Source organism: Bombina bombina, chromosome 3 (genome assembly GCF_027579735.1).
Source record: "Bombina bombina isolate aBomBom1 chromosome 3, aBomBom1.pri, whole genome shotgun sequence".
Classification (NCBI taxonomy): Eukaryota; Metazoa; Chordata; class Amphibia; order Anura; family Bombinatoridae; genus Bombina; species Bombina bombina.
This window is the reverse complement of record NC_069501.1, coordinates 372643804-372665245: the sequence shown is the minus strand read 5'-3', so window position 1 is coordinate 372665245 and position 21442 is coordinate 372643804. Positions and strand designations below refer to the sequence as shown.

The 21442-nt window shown below is 36.3% G+C and overlaps 2 protein-coding genes across 2 annotated transcripts in view; one reads left to right on the top strand and one right to left on the bottom strand.

Moving 5' to 3' along the window:
• The first annotated feature begins 704 nt into the window (after positions 1–704).
• ATP1B1 (ATPase Na+/K+ transporting subunit beta 1) lies at positions 705–20201 on the top strand. Its single transcript, XM_053706510.1, has 6 exons — positions 705–1203; positions 3884–4012; positions 10490–10645; positions 11808–11992; positions 12098–12175; positions 18820–20201. Exons 1-6 carry the CDS (start codon positions 1104–1106, stop codon positions 19084–19086), a joined length of 915 nt encoding a protein of 304 aa, XP_053562485.1. The 5' UTR covers positions 705–1103; the 3' UTR covers positions 19087–20201.
• The window catches only part of NME7 (NME/NM23 family member 7), a 682167-nt gene continuing 680751 nt past the window's right edge, over positions 20027–21442 (bottom strand). Inside the window, exon 12 of the mRNA XM_053706509.1 lies at positions 20027–20252. Coding sequence (XP_053562484.1) covers positions 20220–20252 — 33 coding nt within the window. The 3' untranslated portion in view covers positions 20027–20219. The remainder of the gene's footprint in view (positions 20253–21442) is intronic.

Here is a 21442-nt window from a genome sequence, read left to right as displayed (position 1 = left end):
CACACGTTACTAGGGGTGGAAGGCAGTGAACACTAAGCAATAGCATATGTTCACATCAGTTCAGCATCTAGAACGTGTCCTATAACGGGTTAAACATTGAGATATTCTGGTCTAAGCATTTATTGCAGCACCAAATGTCACAGATACAAATACACCTGGGTTGGTATATCAGCTGCTACAAGAACACAGCACAGCACACGACTGTATCTAGGAGACAAACGTCCATTTAACATTCCTGGGGGTGTGGTGTTGTCTGATGTACGTTGGCGCCAGGGCCTATAACACGCTCACTGTATTAAGCCGCTACTGAACAGCCAAAGGACTTGTCATTTAGAACGCTGGGAATGTATTAGTCATTATTTGTAGCAATGTCATTTGGTTTCTCAGAGTTTTCGAGTTAGAAGAATGAAAAAATAAATCCAGTGTCTGAATTCATATAAACTAAGCTGTTCTGCGCCACCAGTTTGTTTCTCTGTGTTGTACTTTGCTCTCAGCAATATACAAGCACCTTGGTTGGTGTAGTGTGGAGAAAAAGGTTCAGTATCTTTCCAGTGGGGAGGGGCAACAGCACACACTTCTGTCAGCAGCCACCTCGTCCTTGGAGCCCCCACTTCCCTGTACAAGCGTCATCGCCTTCCTCCAGCCCTCAGTGATCGAGTATGTTGTTCTTATCTCATCCATTGGTTGCACTGTTCTGGTGGGAGTGACCGAAAGGGGAAAGAAGGTAGATAAATTGAGAGGTGGACGAAAGATTGGACCTCGCCGGGTCCAAAATTCTCCTTTAACAAGCACCGGGGGCCACTTGTCAAAAAAACATCACTACCACCTACACAACCACAACAACTGCTGCTGCCGTCTACATCACCCATTTTATTGCCAAAAAAACCGTAGCCACCCCCGATCGTGCTATCTAAGCCTTAAAACTGCATTGCAAGCAAGATCTAACATAAAGAATGATTATTTCTGCCTAAGGGAACCAGAGAAATAACTTCATCCGGCCGGAAGAAATTCGAAATAGACTGAAGGAGATCGGTGCGTGTATCTAAAAAGGTTGTCTGGTTTGAATAGCGTTTACAAGACACAAAAAGAAGAAGAAAAAAAAAATGGCTAGAGGAAAGGATAAGGAAAACGATGGAGGTTGGAAGAAATTTATGTGGAACCCCGAAAAGAAGGAATTTTTGGGAAGAACAGGTGGCAGCTGGTGTAAGTAACCTGTCAGTCTTTTTAATGTGCTTTTTGTTATATGGAGCTTTGTGATTTTATTAGCGAAAAACCAGTGTTGTTTTAAAGCTACTGGATAGATCTTACCTAGAGGTTATATGGAATTGACCCTCTAGTGCCGATGTATATTAGATGCTTGTCACATTTATTTGGTGATGGAACATCAGAAATCCTAGCCAGTAAACGTGACTGATATCTATTTTAATCTGGTAGCGGACATGCTTCAACAAACTTGGGTTTTTTGTTTTTGATCTCTGCATATTTTTCTAGTTTTTTCCTTTTTTTTATTTCTAGAGGATAGCCTGCCCGTCCATATATTTTTTTATTTTATTTTTTTGTTAAAAAAAGGTCATTTTGAAGGACATTGATGTAGCCAATCTATAAGAGCAGAGACTGGAGGGTGGGGAAAACCCTCTGTGTCATCATCACCCACTACACAGCTAGCAAGAAGGGGTGGCCCATTGCAGTCACTGCCTTTGTAATGGAAAATACGCAGAAACAGATAGCATGTGTGATGGGGGAGGAAGGAGAGTGTTGCTGTGTAAAAGCTTAAATATAGACGTGTAAGATTTCCAGTTTTAAGGAATTATGTTTGGCTCTTATTAGTACTAGGCAATAAGGAGGAAGACAAATGGTTAATAATGCATCACCTCTCAAGGTTAGTCAAGGTGATGCACTGGTAACTTGGCATTTTGAGTTGCAGTGGATGTAAGCAGCTTGCATAGGGCATTTAACTAGTACTAGTGTGCATATTTGCTGGAGGGAGAAGAATAGTCAGGAATGAACAGGTCCTTTGAAAGGTGGTATCCTAGCAACTGTTTGTAATTTGAGTTAGGCCTCAGAGGTGTACAATAGATCAGACACTTCAAAGTCCAACCTCTGCCTGTAATGGCTTTTACCTTAAATATATTCTATACAAGGTAGTATTTTTTTGTTGTTGTTTATATTAAGTAAATACACAAAACTTGAGTGTTCTATAGCAACAGCTGATCAATAACAACCTAGAAAATTGTAAGGAAAAAAATTAGTATTTTCTTGGTAAATCATTAGGAATTCAGTTCAAGTCATTACCAATAATTCTTGAAAATGAACATAATTCAAAAGGGATGATACATTTATGGACAAAGTAAATTCCATATTGAGTTACATAATTGCATTTTTGATGTTTTTTTTTCATGTAAATGGTTTGCTTTAAGATTTTCAGCTTGAACCCCCCCCCTTTCTTCTATCTATCTATCTATCTATCTATCTATCTATCTATCTATAGATATATAGATATATAGATATATATATATCTATATATATATATATCTGTCTTATACTTTTTGTTTTCTTTTTCTTCTTCATTAAGATTTTCCGCTACTAGTGAGGGAAAACTGGCAGTGTTGGCTGTATATAATAAAACCCACTGTGGTTTCATTTGCATATCGATCACATTTTTGAGTGTATGCCAGTTTTGGCTCTCAATCTAAAACAATTGAGGGCGCTGTCGCCAAACACAGTTGTGAGTTAGAATTTACATGTGGCCATTTTTCTTTCTACCATTTTTTTTCTTTTCCACGAGCCATTATTAATCTCTTTTCATTGATAAAATGTTACTAAATTTCATTTTAGGATTTATATGGCCCATCACTTGAAAGTGAAATATATTTTTAGCAATGTTTTTTTCTTTCTGTTTGGTAAATGTAGGTGTAAATATATATTACTTGTATGAATGCTATGTGTGGTCAAATGCGCTGTGACTATGGCCTTGTCTGGCAGCATGTTTGCTTAACAGCTATTCCGCTTCTCTTATGCATGAGCTGTGGAAAAAATTTCCAAATCTCTCTGACGTCACAGACACTTGCTGGATGCTGCCTAGATACCAACATTAACTCTAAACAGGCTTCTCTTTCTGCCTTATAATGAAAGCAAAATCATCAGGCCTAAATGAATCTAGGTTTCTTGTTACTAACTGATCAATTTAATTAACTGTGCTGTTAAAGCCATTCTCCATTTCAACATACAAGCTCAAATTGGAAACGTTTCAAATGCCAGATTGTATTCATGTCCCGGCTGTCCATTTGCTGTAAATGAGCTGCCTTATCTATAAATTGCCTTTGTAAATGTGATAGCACTAACTACAGTATAATTAATTTTTCTTGTAAATCTTAATAGACATGAAACCCAGTTTTTTTTCTTTTTTTTTTTTTTTTCTTTCTTTCATGATTCCGATAGAGCATGTGATTTTAAGCAACTTTCTAATTTTACTTTTTTTTTTTTTTTCTTGGCATGTTTGTTTGAAAAAGCAGGAATGTAAGCTTAGGAGATGACCCATTTTTGGTTCAGAACCTGGGTAGCACTTGCTGATTGGTGGCTAAATGTAGTCCCCAATCAGCAAGTGCTACCCATTGTGCAGAACCAAAAATGGACTGGCTCCCAAGCTTAAGTTCTGCTTTATTCAAATAAAGATACCAAGAGAACGAATAAAAACTAATAGGAGTTGCTTACAAATGCTCTATCTAAATCGTGAAATAAATAAATTGGGTTTCACATCCCTTGAATTCTGCAGTATTGTTATTTTGAAGATGGGTGAAGGGTAATAGGCTATATGCTTTTAATACAAAATGTGTCCCCTTCCAAATGTTTTGTTTTCTTGCTTATATATTTTTTTTTTTTACAGTCAAGATCCTTTTATTCTATCTGGTGTTCTATGGATGTCTAGCTGGTATATTTATTGGGACCATTCAAGTGCTTCTCTTAACCATAAGTGAATTTGAACCAACGTATCAAGACCGAGTAGCACCACCAGGTAACATTTTATGTTTGAACAAATGACCCATTATTTTTTTCACTTGGTGTGGGTATTAATATTTAGCATAAACATGCCAGTAACTGCTCGTTTCACGAACAGTCTAAAATAATTCATGCCTGTGATTCTAAAAGGATTGTAAAAAAAATGTAGTGAGATACATTTTTTTTTTTTTTTTTTTTTTAATTCTATGGCAAAAACAACTTTATTGTACCAGTTTTGTAACTGGGAATACAAAGAATTTATTTCACCATGAATTATTCTATATGCTATAATTAGGGCTGACAATTTTGTTGAGTTGTGAGCAATTACTGGCCAGAGAATATCTGTATAAATAGTTTGAGGGAATTGTTACTGTGTACTTTAAAGGTGACCATGTATTTCATAATGAATGCCCTCAAAAATGAGGTTCCAGCTGTATGGAGACCTTGTTTCTATGTTCTATTAATCAGATTTGCATGATTATGGTGTTTTCATGTTGTGTTGTGTTTTTTTTTTTTAAGATAGCTGTGATTTATTGGTGCTCATCAGATATTCAAATTGTTCATTATTGTATTCCTCTCTTCATAGTAGAAGTTTATTTAAGCACAGTGGGGACAAATTTATATATAAAAAAAAGTGTATATAATCCCCATGGTAACAGGCAAATAAAATGGGTAGAAAATAAAGACTTTTATCCAGAAGTGTGATCCCAAATGAATTATGATTCCAGAGCACTCTTGTAATGCATGTGTAGCACAAATTCATTATTGGTATTTACATATTTTATAAAAAAAAAATAACCACACCATGTTGATTGAGGCAGTTTAAAAATAAAAAGTTGTGTTTTTTGTGTGTGCAATAGTCATGTTGGCAGATACATAAGTGAGTGATTCCTGTTACTTTCCCATCTTACTAATGACCTTGACTTCACTGGCATTGAATACTATTGTAGTATTGTTCCGAGGTAGCAGTGAATCATTTACAGTTGAAACAATAGATAGAAATTTTTTTTTGTGATCTTTAGAAATCCTGTGAAACCAATGGGGGGGGGGGGGAGAGAAGTGTTCCAAGTAATAGAATTCAGTTTGGTTTCATTTATGACCAACAAAGCAGCTTTAGTATCATATTAATTGGTTTACTCTTACTAGATCTCACTAAACCAATTACCCAGTAATCCTCCATTTCAGTATTAGTCCTGCAAGTCCTTGTGTTTATTTTTTTGTTGGTTTATTTGAGTAAATGAAAAGGTTAGTGGGGAAAAAATGAATTTATAACAGAGTATTTAAAATATCAGTTATGTTTTTAATGAAAGATATTGCAGGTAAGAAGTTTGCTCTATTTTATTAAACTGATATAGAAATCTTAGTACACTTCTTTCTAATTTTTTTATATATATATATCTCATTTTCCATATGGTTGTCCTTTAAAAAGTTATTAAAGGACAGCTGAATGCAGAATAGCATAACAAGTAAATGCATGATATAAAGAAAATACAAAAGCACTTAGTTTGAATTTCATAGGAGGAGAAGTTTTCTTTCTGACCAACTTAAGTTCTATTTTCCTCTTGTTACATCATGTGACAATTATCAGCCAATCCCAAAATTCATATACATATATACTTACTGATTTTTTGTACATGCTCAGTGTGCAAATAAAGATTGGAGTGAATTAGGTTATTTAAAAGGAACATTTATTAAACTTTCAGATAGCGCACACAATTTTAAACTTTTTTTTTTTCTGGCCAAAAATTCGGTGTGTCCCACACTCCTCAAAAAAGCAAATTCTGCAACCTAGGTTTTCATAATGCAGCTGATTCCAAAATGTTGCAAATAGTCACTAATATAGGCAAACCTAGGTTACAACTTTTTGCTTTTTGGCCACTTTAGGGAGTATAAAATATGCACATTTTTTACACAAAAACAAGTGGTGTTTAATGCTTCTTATAAGTGTAAGACACATTGAGGAAAATAACAGCGATCTTTAGATACAACAAAGGAAAAAACTGACTTTAGTGTTCTGCTTAAACCTTTCAGGATGCAGCCTTCAAGGGACAGCTGGAAATATCCTTATTGTCTGCTGCATAAGAACTGTTATTTCTGTGCATCAGCAATAGATGCTGTTAGTGTTCTCTACAAACAAAATGCTTTTGTAATGACTGGCTACTGAATACATTTCTCTTGGAGTTATATCAAGAGACATTAAAGTCAAAAATAAACTTAAAGGCTCACTAAAGTGAAAATGTAAACTTATATCATTTAGATAGAGCAGGCAACTTTAAACAATTTTTCAAATTGATTTCCGTTACGAAAATGTGCACAATCCCTTTATAGCCACACTTGCTTGAATCTGTAGATATCCGTATACATTTAAAACTTTGGGGCTTGGTTAGGAGTCGGGAAATCACACCACAATGTTTAAAAATGAGCAAAACTATACATTGTTAAAAACACACTCAGATGGGCTATATAAATGGATCGTTTACAAAACATTTATACAAAGAAAACTATTGTACAATGTCCCTTTAACATTGTTAAAGGGACACTAAAGTCAAAGTTAATCTTTCAGGATTCAGATAGAGCATGCAGCTTTTCAATATACTTCCATTAACAAAAGGTGAACAGTCTTTTTATATTAACACTGTTGCCAGCTCCTACTGAGCATGTGCAAGAATTCACAGAATATACGTACTGTATATGCATTTGTGATTGGCTGATAGCTGTCACATGAGGCAGTGGGAATAGACATAACTTTAAAATTTGTCAAAAAAAATCTACTACTAATTTAAAGTTCAGACTAAGTGCTATTGTCTTATCATGCAGTTGTTGTTTATGCAAATCTGTAATTACTGGTTCCTTTAAAAACTTTGTAGCAAACGCTGCTGCTAGTTGGCTAAAGACCTGTATGCTCCTCAGCTCACCTAAGATTACTCTCTTACAAAGGGCATCAAAAGAACTAAGCACAATTAATAATAGATGTAAATTGGAAAGATGGTTCAAATTTAGTGCTCTATCCATTCCTATTGACTATTTTCAGAGCCTATATTATACTAAGATCTGGATTTGTGCAGATTTTAGTGTGTTGTTTCACAAGTATATATTTGGCTCCCGGCACTAAGGGCCACCTTCTTCCATACGCAAAACCTCCAAACGCACAGGTCTAGTATTTAAACATGAAACACCTTTTGTGTGTATATATGTATATGTGTATGTGTATGTGTGTATGTGTATATATATATATATATATATATATATATATATATATATATATATATATATATATATATATTTAAACAAGTTTCCACTTTACTTTTGTTATCAAATTTGCTTTGTTCTCATGCTGGTCTTTGTTGAAAAGATATCTAGATAGGTAGTGTGCACGTCTGGAGCACTACATGACAGGGACAATGTATAGAACTGTTGAACAACTACTGCCATAAAGTGTTGCAGACACATGCACACTCCTGAACTTACCTTTATGCTTTTCAACAAAGAATAACAAGAAAATAAAGAAACTTTGACAATAAAAATAAATTGGAAAGTTGTTTAAAATTGTATGCTTTATCTGAATCCTGAAAAGAAACATTTTGGGTTTTATGTCACTTTAAAGGGACAGTATACACCAATTTTCATATAACTGCATGGAATAGACACTACTATAAAAAATAATATGCACAGATACTGATCTAAAAATCCAGTATAAAAACTTACGTATAAGCTCCCAGTTTAGCTCTGTTGATGGGGTTAGGCTGAGACACCCATTGAAATGGGCTTAGAAAGCAGGAATAGCAGACTCTCCCTCCCCTGCCTATGAAAAGACTAATTACACAAACAGGAGAAAGGCGGAATCTGGAGACTTGAGTCTAAATCTGATACTTTGGAGCTTGGTTAGGAGTCTGTTTTTGTAAAAATGTGTAGTTTTGATTGTGCTGATTTTCACTCTCAGATGGGCTATATAAATGGTTCCTCTGCAAAGAAAAATCTAGTGTACAATGACATAAGTGCACATTCTAATGTGTTATTATACACAAGCAATCGTCCAACAGGAAAAAGCTGTTTACCCCACTCTGAAATATGGGCACAATACCAGATTTATATTGTAAAGTACTAAAACGGAGCTTCCCATTTTAAATTTTAGTTGACAGGAAATTTCATAATTCAAATGTACAGTAATCCATTTTCAGATTGCATATTAAAGGGAGAAAAAAACTTACATTCTGCTTATTAAAAAAAAAAAAGTCATCCCTGTACAATTAGGTAAAAATATATAGGTATTCAGCAGCAGAAGGAACAGTAATATTTTTGGTAGGTTAGAGCAATATACACACTTGTGTATTGCAACATAAAATTCTTGTTAGTCTGGTGTTTGGGTGCGGAATATGATAATTACATTTTACTTAAATGTGAAGCAATCCTTCTCACAATGTTGCTCTGCTGCACTTCTACAAATATTAAATATGTTGGTTTCACAACAAATGAGGTACTGAGAACAATTTGTTTCATTTGCAGTCTTTACTGTAATGGGTGGCAAGTTGCAATGTTGACTTTGGATTAGAAGGTATTCTGTACACTAGAGATACATATGACCTAGAAAGGTTTATGAGTTTCTGTAGAAAGTACCAATCAGTAGTCCATAAACCGTTACATTAAAGTGAAAGTAAATCCTAGCGTTTTACAAGCGCTAGGATTGACTTTTGAAACAAATAAAGGAGACTTTCATTCATAAAGTATAAGATATTTCATGTAGAAACCTCCTTTATTTGTTTTAACCTATGCCATTCTTAGCTGCTACAGCAGCCCACGGTTAAAAAAAGTTTTGCTAAGAGGGGACGTTTTCACCTCTTAGCCAATAGCTGTGCACTAAATCAGTCTCCCATGGGCGCCAAACCGGATTTACCGCACGGCTATCTCACCTCTTAACAAAAAAATATTTTTCGCCGTGGGCTGCTGTAGCAGCTAAACGGCGATCGGTTTAAACAAATAAAGGAGATTTCTACGTGAAGTATCTTATACTTCATGAATGAAAGTCCTCTTTATTTGTTTCAAAAGTACAAACGCTAGGATTTACTTTCACTTTAAGAAAAAGTTATACATCTTTGACTATATTGGGAGAGAGGGGGATGGAAAATTCTTTGCAAAATCCTAAAACTCAATTTGTGTGTGTGTGTAAAACACTCTAGGAGGACCTGTAAATACAGTAGATTTGCATAATCAACAAATGCGTGATAACAAGATGATGCAATAGCACCTAGGGCTCGATTTATCAAGCCCTTCTCCTCTTTGTGACTGCAGGTTCTCACAAGAGAACCAACATTCATGATTTTTCAAACAGAGGCCATGAGACCGCTGCTTCCTAGACACTTCACCTCTTAGGTGGAGAAATGTAATCGCCCCGGTCTCGTCTGACCAGGGAGATTGACAGCTCCTGTCCGTGCGTGATTGGTTGTGCACAGGCAGGGGGCAGCGTTGCACAAAATAGTGCTTGTGTGCCATGCTGAATTCTGCAAACTGATTTTGGCCTGCCAGAGGCGAGTCACGGCGGACAGGAGCGCATATAAATAGAGCCCTTAGTCTGAACTTCAAATGAGAAGTAGATTTTATTTTTTTTTACTGACAAATTTCAAAGTTGTCTATTTCCTCTCAAACTGTGACAGCCATCAACCAATCACAAATGCATATACGTATATTCTTGCACATGCTAAGTAGGAGCTGGTGACTCAAAGTGTAAATATAAAGACTGCACATTTTATTAACCCCTTAATATATATATAAACTCAGGACAAAATTTAGAAACTATTTAGCATGGGTGTTTTATGGTGGTTGTAGATGTGTAACAGATTTTGGGGGTCAAAGTTAGAAAAAGTGTCCCCCCCCCCCATTTTTTTTATATATATATTTTTTTTTATTTATTTTTTTTTTACAGTAAATTATAAGATATAATGGTATCTTTAGAAAGTCAATTTAATGGCGAAAAAAACGGTATATCATGTGTGGGTACAGTAAATGAGTAAAAGGAAAATTACAGCTAAACACAAACACTGCAGAAATGTAAAAATAGCCTTGGTCCCAAACAGACAGAAAATGGGAAAAGTGCTGCGGTCATTAAGGGATTAATGGAAGTACATTGGAAAGTTGTTCAAAATTGCATGCTCTATCTGAATTATTAAAGTTTAATTTTGACTTGTCCCTTTAAGGTGTGAAACTATGGTGAATCAGGCATACATGGTTTTTTAGCTTAAATTCTAAAAGGAAGTTTAACTCCTGTTAAAAAATGACGTGCATTTCATATAAGATTATCTCTTATTTACTTTTACCTCCCTCTGCAGATGTAGTAGTAGATGTTGTGCATTTTACCTCGTGCACATGTTTAGTATACTGCTGATGTACAAGAATCAATTAAGTTGCTACAAATGCACTTGTGTGTTTCTGAGACGACTTTGTCCCTTTTTTAAACCGTGAATAAAACAAGTTTTAATTGTATATATATTTTTTATTCAAGGTTTGTCCCAGGTTCCAAGGGCAGTGAAGACAGAAATTACCTTTAAACTTTCCGATCCTAAAACCTATGAAGATTATGTGGCTAGTATTGATGCATTTTTGAAATCTTATGACCGTGAGAAGCAGATAAATCCTAAAGAATTTGAAGATTGCGGTAGTAAGTTGGGGTGTGGTTTTTTTATTTTTATTTTTTCTTCCACAAAATATCCCTCAGATATTCATGGGTTCATTTCCAAAAAGACCTGAAATTAAGCCTGTTAATACAGTATGTCTGACATGTTAAAGCATTATACTATGAGCATAAGTAAAGGAAAGTACTTCCCATAGTTACTCCATTTACTTTGTGCTCTGTAGTTAGGATTACACCCACAGCTGACTCTGGTAGGAACAAGGGAGAACACAGCAATAATTTTGCTGGACAGAAAGGGTGATTGATTCATGGGATTAAACTTCCACAGGAGGTGATAATGACAAACACTGTGTCTGAGATGAGCATAAAGCTATCCTACCAACTAGATAGGTTTAGACTTTTAAGAAATTGTGTGCAGACTTGTTGGGCATATGGTTATCTGCAATCAAAATCTGTTTCTTTGTGTAATGAACACAATTGTTTGTCAGTACCAGGATTCAGGAACCCATATGAATGTTACCTAAGCACACATGGTTCAGTGAAATGACAGTAACTGATTTACCACATGAGCTCATTTCTCAGGGGTACTTGCATTAACATTAAAGGGACAGTCAACACCAAAATTTATGTTTAAAAAGTAAGATAATCCCTTTATTACCCATTCCCCAGTTTTGCATAACCAACAGTTATGATACACGTATTACCTCTGTAATTACCTTGTATCTAAGCCTCTACAAACTGCCCCCTTATATCAGTTCTTTTGAGACTTGCATTTTAGCCAATCGGTGCTCACTCCTAGGTAACTTCACGTGCATGAGCTCAATGTTATCTATGTGAAACACATGAACTAATGCCCTCTAGTGGTGGAAAAACTGTCAAAATGCTTTCAGATTAGAGGCGGCCTTCAAGGTCTAAGAAATTAGCATATGAACCTCCTAGGTTTAGCTTTCAACTAAAAATACTAAGAGAGCAAAGCAAAATTAGTGATAAAAGTAAATTGGGGAGTTGTTTATAATGACATTCCCTATTTAAATCATGAAAGTTTTTTTTTTTGGGACTTGACTGTCCTTTTTTAACAGTCATTAAGAATCGCACATACGCTAGTAAACATGAAGTAAAACTCTGCTTTCGCACCATATGGATTTCCATTAATATTTGTTCTATTTTTTTTTTTTTCTTCCCTCTCCAGCTGAACCTACAGGCTACATAGAAAGAGGTCCTATAAACAAAAACGATGGCATGAAGAAATCATGCAGGTTCTATCGTGAATGGCTGCAAAACTGCTCTGGCTTAAATGACCCTGATTATGGCTTTAAAGAGGGAAAACCTTGTGTCATTATTAAGCTGAACAGAATTTTGGGATATTATCCAAAGGTAAGATTTTGTAGCAGCAGGCCATGCTTTAGGTAGTTTTTATCAACGTGACAATACAGTTCACTAAGCTCTTGATTACCTTTTTGTTTTCTTTCCTCCCTTTAGCCTCCTACCAATGAAAGCTTACCAGAAGATTTAATAAATTATAACAAAAATGTCATTCCTATAGTCTGTCGAGGCAAGGTAAGTAAACTGCTTTTTAATCGTCTTCAACTACTTCAGGGGAAAAAAAATAACATTAAAGGGACGTAAAAGGCAAAATAAATGTTTTAGAGTGTCATTTAGTTCCAATTTACTTTTTTCTCTTGGTATCCTTTGTTGAAGAACACACTTAAAGGGACAGTAAACATCTTGTAATTACAAGACCTTTCTGTTACAGAATAACATTTCAGCCAAGGTTAACATACTTTTACTGCAAGTATTTTTTCAATAGCCAAACTCCACCCACAGTTTGCCTTTTCAGTTTATATTTGATATTCCTTACTTGGAGAAGCCAGTCAAGGCTAAACACAAATTTAGTAATAGAGGGGGAATTTTGCAGTTGATATCTGAGCAATGCATTTAGGGACAGATCTGTAGTTGGATTAGAATCGAGAAGCCAGCAGGGTGCATCTCAAGTGTTGAGAATTACAAATTGCTCAATTGTCAGAGCTAAATGACACAAAGTATGAAACCTAATGAAAAATATCAGTTGTTTATGCATAACTAAACCTTTTTTATATAAAGGTGGCTACTGTCCCTTTAAGTAGTTTCAGGACCATACACATTTGTTGAGCACTGTATGGCAGCTGTGTTTGAACTGTTCTCTAACTCCTGATACCACCTTTTCGAAAAAGGATATCAAGATAAAGACGTATGTGATAATAGAATCATAGTAAATTGAGATGTGTGTGTTAATTTTGCATTCTCTGGGGCTGATTTATTAAGTGTCAGACGGACATGATCTGCTGTAGCGTATTATGTCCGCCCGACATTTCTGAATGCCGGCAGCATACACTGTTTATTGGCATTTAACATTGCACAAGCAGTTGTAGTGAACTACTTGTGCATTGCCGCCTCCTACAGATTTGCGGCCAATCGGCCGCTAGCAGGGGGTGTCAATTAACCCGATCGTATTCGATCGGGCTGATTGCTGTACGCCGCCTCAGAGGTGGCATACAAGTTAAGGAGCAGCGGTCTTAAGACCGCTGCTTAACTCCTGTGTGGAAACGGCTGCATTAGGCAGCATTCGGGGGGTGATAAATCGGCCCCTCTGTCTGAATCATGGCAGGTTCATTTTTTTGATAATCATGTCCCTTTTTTAAATGTAATGTGCAAACTCTGCCTTTGAGGTTTTTTTTTTGTCTAGTATTCAGGACACCTCAGAGGGTTTAAGGATAAACAAATAAATCTATATTTAAACATTTTGTAGGAAGAGTTCAGTGAAAATTAATACCACTTAAACCAAAGCAGGACAAAGCTGCACCAAATACTAAAATACTCTCTCTTTTGAGAGATAAAAGACACAAGGTATGCCTTTACCTAAAAAAAACCCTTGTACCAATAAAATCATCAGCAGATGAAATATAGAACACACAGATGTACATTACATATACCCCACATGCTAGCATATCCCAGAGCTGGCTAAATGACAGTCCTGAAAGACACTGGGCACTTAAGTGTTTAAACACGATCCGGTCAGACTCCAAAATAACACTGTCCCACAGGGTAGCCCAGGCTTGGGTTTCAATGCCGTTAGTCTCTGTGAGCGAATCTCGGCTCCTCTTTAGATCCGGATGCTTATAGCTGGGGATCGGATATACCTCTACTCATACTGCAAGACTTGATTCCGAAAGGCTTACATTCACTTTGTAGTCCAATATCCGGTGCCTGTTTCCTGGCCACCTATATTATCCGGACTTACATTCTGTGTGCCGATGCAGTTCTTTACTTGCCAGTCATTCGTGGGCTGATTCATAGGTTCCAATTCAGAGCTGCTTGATAGCAATAGCATCTAGCTCCACGCTTCAAACTTTCACACTCCAAACATTACGTGTTTTGCCCCTCCCCCTTCAGGGCTGGAATAGAGGCTTGGTCAGATGTATGTTACTATTGCAATCAGTATTTAAATGTATTCTTTGTTACAAACTTTACACGTCCCTTATTTGTTTCTTAAGGGGACCACAAGCTAAGTGGTATTAATTTTCACTGAACTCTTCCTACATAATGTTTAAATATGTTTTTTGGGACTGCTAGCACAGATACTGTCGTAAATTTCTAATTATATCAGAGTGCACCCTGTTTTAGGATTTTTGTTTGTTTTTTGAAAGCCCGGGGTCGTGCTTTCGGTGCCATGTCAGTCTTCAAGTCCTCTAGCCACGATGGCTAGAGGACCCCTTTAACTTCTTGATGCCTCGGCCCGAAGGTCCTGCAGACACAAGAGGTTCTTTCTCCATCTTCAGCCGAGGCATCTGATGGAGGACTATAATCTTCTCTCTGGAGGTGCTGCCACCACCCTCCAGGGCTCCGATCTCTTCTAGGGGCGGCTGCCACCAGCCCCTTGAAGGTGACGATGTGTTCCTCTGCTGGGATGCAAGAAGAACAGCCCTGACTCCCACCAGGTGGGAGGTGCTTCAAAACAAAAATCTATAGGTTTGCCAAAATCAAAAATCCAGAATTTTCTAAATAAGTGCTGAAAGTAAATTAATAGTGGGGGGTGTAAGGGTAAAACCTCCCCACAAGGAGCACTGCCACTACTCCGATGGTTTGGTGGCACTAGGGAACAGCTGCCACCAGTCCCCTAGCATGAAGTGCTGGGTGCACAATAAAGTGCTCCCCGACCCACGTGGAGCCGGGGGAAAAAAAAAAAATTAGGCATCCTAAGGGAATATCCTGGGGCTTAAAGGGGTGTAGAGTGCCGGGTGCATATAAGGGGGAGCACCTGTGTTATATGCTTCCCCCTTCAGACCCCGGGCTCTCATACTCCCCGGCCTTAAGGCATCAGACCAAGGTTTCTCAACTCCCTCTCAGTCCTTAGGGAGTCGATACTACACTTGATCTTAGCCAAAAGGCCAAGAAGCGATTGGGATTTGGGTGTTTTAAACAAATAAAATCTCACTATTTTTAAGATCTCACGATTCATGTCAATAACAAAATAATACTTAACCATTTAAATCTGCATCGTAACTGCCCTTAACGCAAAAATTGGTATAAGAGAAGATCTTGAAAACTCGCTGTCTCAAGTCTCTGTTTCCCTATTCATATCATTTCCTAAAGATTTATGTACCTGATCCTTTATATTTTTATAACTCTCAAGTATGTTGATAAAAAAAAAAAAAAAAAAAGCAAGCTAGAAAGAAGAAAGGCAAAGAGGGGGCCCTATCTAGACTCCCGCTCCTACCCCAAATAGTCCAGCCAAAACTGCGGATAGTGACCTGCATAAATATTCTGAAGTATAAAGGTCGTATGACTGATGGGCTTCACTAATTGCTTTTGTACAGATGGTGGTAGAGTCATTATAACTGCAATCCATTTATCAAGAAATATTTTTAGCACTTTGTATTGCATATTGTTCCACCATGCATTGCTTAAGCACTTCTTTTTTTTAAAGACAATAAATTTAGGGGCTGTACCTTTTCATTTCAGTTTAGCTCACATAATATAGAGCAGAGGTGTTTCATTTTAAGTTGCATAACAAATATAAGCACATAGATGGCGGCGCCTTATGTAAAGGTACAGAGCTGCAGGCACAGGAGGATAGACAATAGCATTGGAAGTAGTAACCATACAATTGTAGTTCTACTCGGCTGTTTAACCCCTTAATGACAAGCGACATACCCTGTTATCTCACCTGTCTTTCTGAGGGTGTTTTTTTTTTCTTTTCAATAGCGCACTATTTTAGCAAGCCTGTAGGAGAGAGGGAGGTCTAATACACGCTTTCTTCTTTTGGTATCCTTGGAAGACACTACTGGGAGCTAGCTGAACACAGTTAGCCAATGGCAAGACGCATATATGTGAAGCCACCAATCAGCAGCTATCTCCCAGTAGTGCCTTGCTGCTCCTGAACTTACCTAGGTATTTTATAAGCAAATTTGATAAGTAAAATGGAAAGTTGTTTAAAATTGTATGTTGTGAATCCTGAAAGAAATGTTTCATGCCCCTTTAAGCACAGACATTTGCAGAGCTTTAAAACTTTGTCTTCCTGGTATTTGCTGTGGTTAATTAGAGGCACTACACTAAGCTGAAATGCAGGACAGTGTCAGTCTTGTACCAAAGCTTTCCAGGTCTCAAGTCCCACTATCAAACCAGATTAAAGGGACAGTATACTGTAAAATAGTTTTTCCCATAATGTGTTTACAATTGCTTTTTTTTACCATCTGCAGAGTAAAAATGTGTGAAAATTTGCTTTTTAAGGTTTATTTGTGTATATTAAAGCTCTTATTTTGTGTTTTGAAGCCACAACCTAATAAAATGGGTTGAGCTTGTAGGTATAATCAGATCTCTTTACTGTATCACATTGTGTAAATATACCTGCTTCTTTATCTTATATCTGTCCATAAAACAATCACCAGTACTTGGAGAGAACAATGGAAAACCAACATTTTATTACCTTATCTCTGCTATATCCCACTGGGAGTGTAATTTCTTCTGCTGGCTGTGTTTACAAAGCTTATCTATAGCTTGGACCTGCGGCCACAAACTTTCAGAATAGGTGGGGATACCACATGCTAAATCAACTATTTTAAATGCCAATATAAGGGTAAAGGAGCTACCTGTAAACAATTTAATACACTCCAGCAGGTTAAGTGGATCATTGGGAACAAATTAAAGGGGAGAAATTTTTTGAGTAAACTGTCCCTTTAAGGCTAACCTTGAAGAAAAGGTTAGAAAACTACAAGTAATAAGCAGCTGACTATCATCTGTGCTGTACTTTTGTCAACCTGTGTACTGGGAGTTGTAAAACCATGCCCTATATACAGACAATCTAAGTAGATTGTACTAGCTGCTGCAGATCTCCTGTGCCTCTGGGTGAGGGGAATCACAATTTGCCAAGAGAAATTCTATCAATGGCACACAAGCAAAATGAAATGTGCATTTTTAATAAATAAAAAAATCAATTTCTGCTGCGTACATTAACCCCTTACAGAAACATTTAATGTAAATAAGTGGGAGAAAAGGGGGGGGGGGGTTATGATTAAAAAAAACAGTCTAAGCTAAGGGATCTGGGAGGGGTGGGGGGGAGGAGCTACACTACAGAAAATGGCAAAAAATAAATTAAAGAAAAAACATATTTTTTTTTTCTAAACTGGGTACTGGCAGACAAGCTGTTTGTAAATGATTTCAGTGAGAAACCTAAAATTGTGAAAAATTTTACGTTTTTTTTTTTTTTTTTTTTAATTTGATCACATTTGGCGGTGAAATGGTGGCATGAAATATACCAAAATGTGCCTAGATCAATACTTGGGGATGTCTGCTGCACTAAAGCTAAAATTACCCCAAAAAGCTCCATACATGCTCCCTAATTAACCCCTTTACCGCTGGGCATAATACACGTGTGGTGCGCAGTGGCATTTAGCAGCCTTCTAATTACCAAAAAGCAACTCCAAAGCCATATATGTCTGCTATTTCTGAACAAAGGGGATCCCAGAGAAGAATTTACAACCATTTATGCCATAATTGCACAAGCTGTTTGTAAATAATTTCAGTGAGAAACCAAAAGTTTGTGAAACAACTTTGTGAAAAAGTGAACGATTTTTTTCTATTTGATCGCATTTGGTGGTGAAATGGTGGCATGAAATATACCAAAATGGGCGTAGATCAATACTTTGGGATGTCTTCTAAAAAAAAATATACACATGTCAATGGATATTCAGGGATTCCTGAAAGATATTAGTGTACTAATGTAACTAGCGCTAATTTTGGAAAAAAAAAATGGTTTGGAAATAGCAAAGTGCTACTTGTATTTATGGCCCTATAAGTTACTAAAAAAGCAAAGAACATGTGAACATTGGGTATTTCTAAACTCAGGACAAAATTTAGAAACTATTTAGCATGGTTGTAGATGTGTAACAGATTTTGGGGGTCATTTTTTAATAGTAAATTATAAGATATGATGAAAATTTTTTGTATCTTTAGAAAGTCCATTTAATGGCAAGAAAAATGGTATATAATGTGTGGGTACAGTAAATGAGTAAGAGGAAAATTACAGCTAAACACAAACACTGCAAAAATAGCCTTGGTCCCAAACGGACAGAAAATGGAAAAGTGCTGTGGTCATTAAGGGGTTAACGAGAATGTACTATGGACTTTATTCTTTAGTAGTTGTAATCTTTATCTTTCATGAGTAAGTGAACATATACACATCTGTATAAACTATTGTTATTAGTATCGGGTAGTATAGTTTCTAACCAACAGAATTCAGGCTTCTGCCTTTAGAACTCTTCATTACCGATTTTTTTTTTTTTTTTTTTTTTTTTTTTTTTTTTTTTGCAGACCTTGATCAAGCCATTACAAAATTGACATGCCTATATAAACTGCTATGACTTAAAACAAAATGTTTCTCCTCTTAAGTGTGTTTTCAAAATATCAATTTTACCTGCTGTAGTGTATTAAATTGTTTACAAATAGCTAATTTGCCCTTATTTTGGCAATTGAAATAGCTGATTTTGCCTGATAAAATCACCACCTATATTAAAATCTAAATACCGCAGTATTCACTATAGGAAAGCTATGTAATCAAGAAATAACAAGTAACCCCCCCCCCCCCAACCACCACCACCAATTTTATTCAATATTTTGCAATCTCCAATGTGGTCTTAAGTAATGCTTTGAATTTTCTATTCCTACAGAAAGAAGACGACGTACCTAAAATTCAGGAGGTGCGATATTATGGACTGGGTGGATATGCAGGTTTCCCCCTGAACTACTACCCTTACTATGGAATAAAGCTACACGAATCATACCTGCAGCCACTGGTGGCTGTGCAATTTGTCAATATAAGCATGGACACAGAAGTTCGTATTGAATGCAAGGCATATGGTGAAAATATCGGTTATAGTGAGAAAGACCGCTTTCAGGGACGGTTTGATGTAAAATTTGAAATAAAGAGTAGCTGATCACAAGCACAACCTTTCCAAAATCATAAACTATATAAAACAAACTTCTAGTCTTGAACAAACTGTCATGTATGGGACCTACACTAAATATATATGCTTCACACTAGCTTTCTGCATTTACTAGGTTAGAATGTAAAATCAAGGTGTAGCCATAGAAATATATTTATTCTACTGTAAATGATAAAAGTAAATGACTTGAACCTTGGGACATGCCCATTCTGCTGTAAATTAATGATTCCATAATCAAAAATGTAGTAAGCAGTGTTTCTGGCCCCAAAATATTGCTACTTTTTCTGTCATTTTTATTTTTTTAGTGTACTTGTACAGTAGCATATGTGCATACTCTGCAATTTTCTCCAAGCCATGTTTCTACTTTGTGAGCAAGTTTGCAGTCCAAGGTGTAAATACTCTATAATGGGAATAAAACTGGCATGGTATTTTTGTTGCTACTTTAAAAAAATGTATAAAAACACAAAAAAATTGACCCACTGATGAGGATATTTAATAGCACTCCACAGAGCCCTTTTTAAATGTGGCATTGATTTTATTTGGATAAAGGGGGCTTTTTCCGTTTTTTTATTTTATTTCCCCCCCCCCCTCTTTTTAGCTTCACTTAACTGCAAAAGGTGATGGGTTGTGCTGTGCTTGTATTTAATGCTTTTTATACAAACTTGTTTCCCCTTAATCCGTAAGTATGTTTTGAAGGTGTGTGAGACCTGGGTCCGACTGTCACTTTTGCCAGTAATAGGGCTATTTTTGTTTTGAGTTATATATAATATATATATTATTTTTTTTTTTCTGAAAGCATCACACTTTGGTGCTGTGTCTTTGCAAATGTTTTATCCATTATCATGGTGGAAGAATTTTATATTTATGCAGTTGTACAATTTTATTTTTCTTCAAGAAAAAAGTAATGTATAAAATAAACCAAAGTCATATGTTGAAAAATAAATCTTTATTTTAAGAACTTTAAATGCAATGCAGTACCCCATAGGATGTATTAAATGTCTACTGTGCGCACATTGTCAAACATCTGTAATATTTGCCAAGAGTACAGCGCTCTTGTTCAAAATAAGTCAAATTGAAACATCAGACAATAAAATACATAAAACCAATTCTTCTTTGTGTGGTTCTTAAGAATCCAGGATCTTAAAAAAATATTGTACCTAAAAGATGAGAACAATAATGGTTACATTAAAAAAAAATTAAATGTATCAATTACTATCACATGATACAGGAGGCAAAGAAATGGAAGAAATTTTAAACTTGTCAGTAAAAAAAAAATCTGCTTAACTGAAATTCAGAGTAAATGGTTTTTATTGTGCATTTGTTAATAATGCAAATCACTCATATTTAACGGCCCTTTAAGGATATCCTTAAAGGGATATGAAACTCAACTGTCCAATTTACTGATTGGTGACTAAATGTAGCAACTAATCGGCAAGCGCTATCCAGGATGCTGAACCAAAAATGGGGCGACTCCTAAGCTTACATTCCTGCTTTTTCAAGTAAGATAGCTAGAGAATGAAAAAACATTGATAAAAGGAGTAAATTAGAAAGTTGCCTAAAATTACATGTTCTATCTGATTCATGAAATAAACAATTTGAGTTTCACATCCCTTGCATGAGGCCTTTTGACTATTTCATAGGTCCACAGTCAGATTAGTGTTTTTGTTATGGTTTTTATTTCAGTTTTTGGATACATACTGGGCCAGACTACAAGTGGAGTGCAAAATATCAAATGTGCGCTAGTATTAAGTTAGGTGCAATTTTAACGTGGCCTTGAGTTTGCATTGCCTGGAAGCACTGCGCTCACGAAAGTACACTTCCTATAGGCTCCAAATGGATGCCTCATACCTAGCGCAGCAAAGGGGGTAAGTCGGGCAGCAGATTTAAATGTGTGGGTAAATCTGACATTACCCAAGCAGCTTTGGGTAAAACCCAATGTAATTCCCCCAACGTGTGTGTGTGTATATGTGTATATATATATATACATATACATACACGCCTCTGCTTGGGGGGTTCAAGGAAGGTGCCCCGTCGATTCTCTGGCTTCACGCCAAGTGAGGTGGAGGCAAAAAAGAAAATGTATGCTTACCTGATAAATTTATTTCTTTTTTGACACGCTGAGTCCATGGATCATCTTAATTAATAATGGGATATTCACCTCCTGGTCAGCAGGAGGTGGCAAAGAACACCACAGCAAAGCTGTTAAATAGCTCCTCCCTTCCCTCCCAATCCAGTCATTCAACCAAAGTTAAAGGGACATGAAACCCAAAAATTTTCTTTCATGATTCAGATAGAGAATATACTTTCAAACAACTCTCCCATTTACTTCTATTATTTAATTTGCTTC

Excerpts from the sequence above, each read along its gene's own strand:
- ATP1B1 (XM_053706510.1), top strand. The coding sequence starts at position 1,104 with ATGGCTAGAGGAAAGGATAAGGAAAACGATGGAGGTTGGAAGAAATTT. Across the intron at positions 10,646-11,807 it reads AGAATTTGAAGATTGCGGTA|CTGAACCTACAGGCTACATA; the intron begins GTAAGTTGGGGT and ends TTCCCTCTCCAG. Across the intron at positions 11,993-12,097 it reads TTTTGGGATATTATCCAAAG|CCTCCTACCAATGAAAGCTT; the intron begins GTAAGATTTTGT and ends TCCTCCCTTTAG.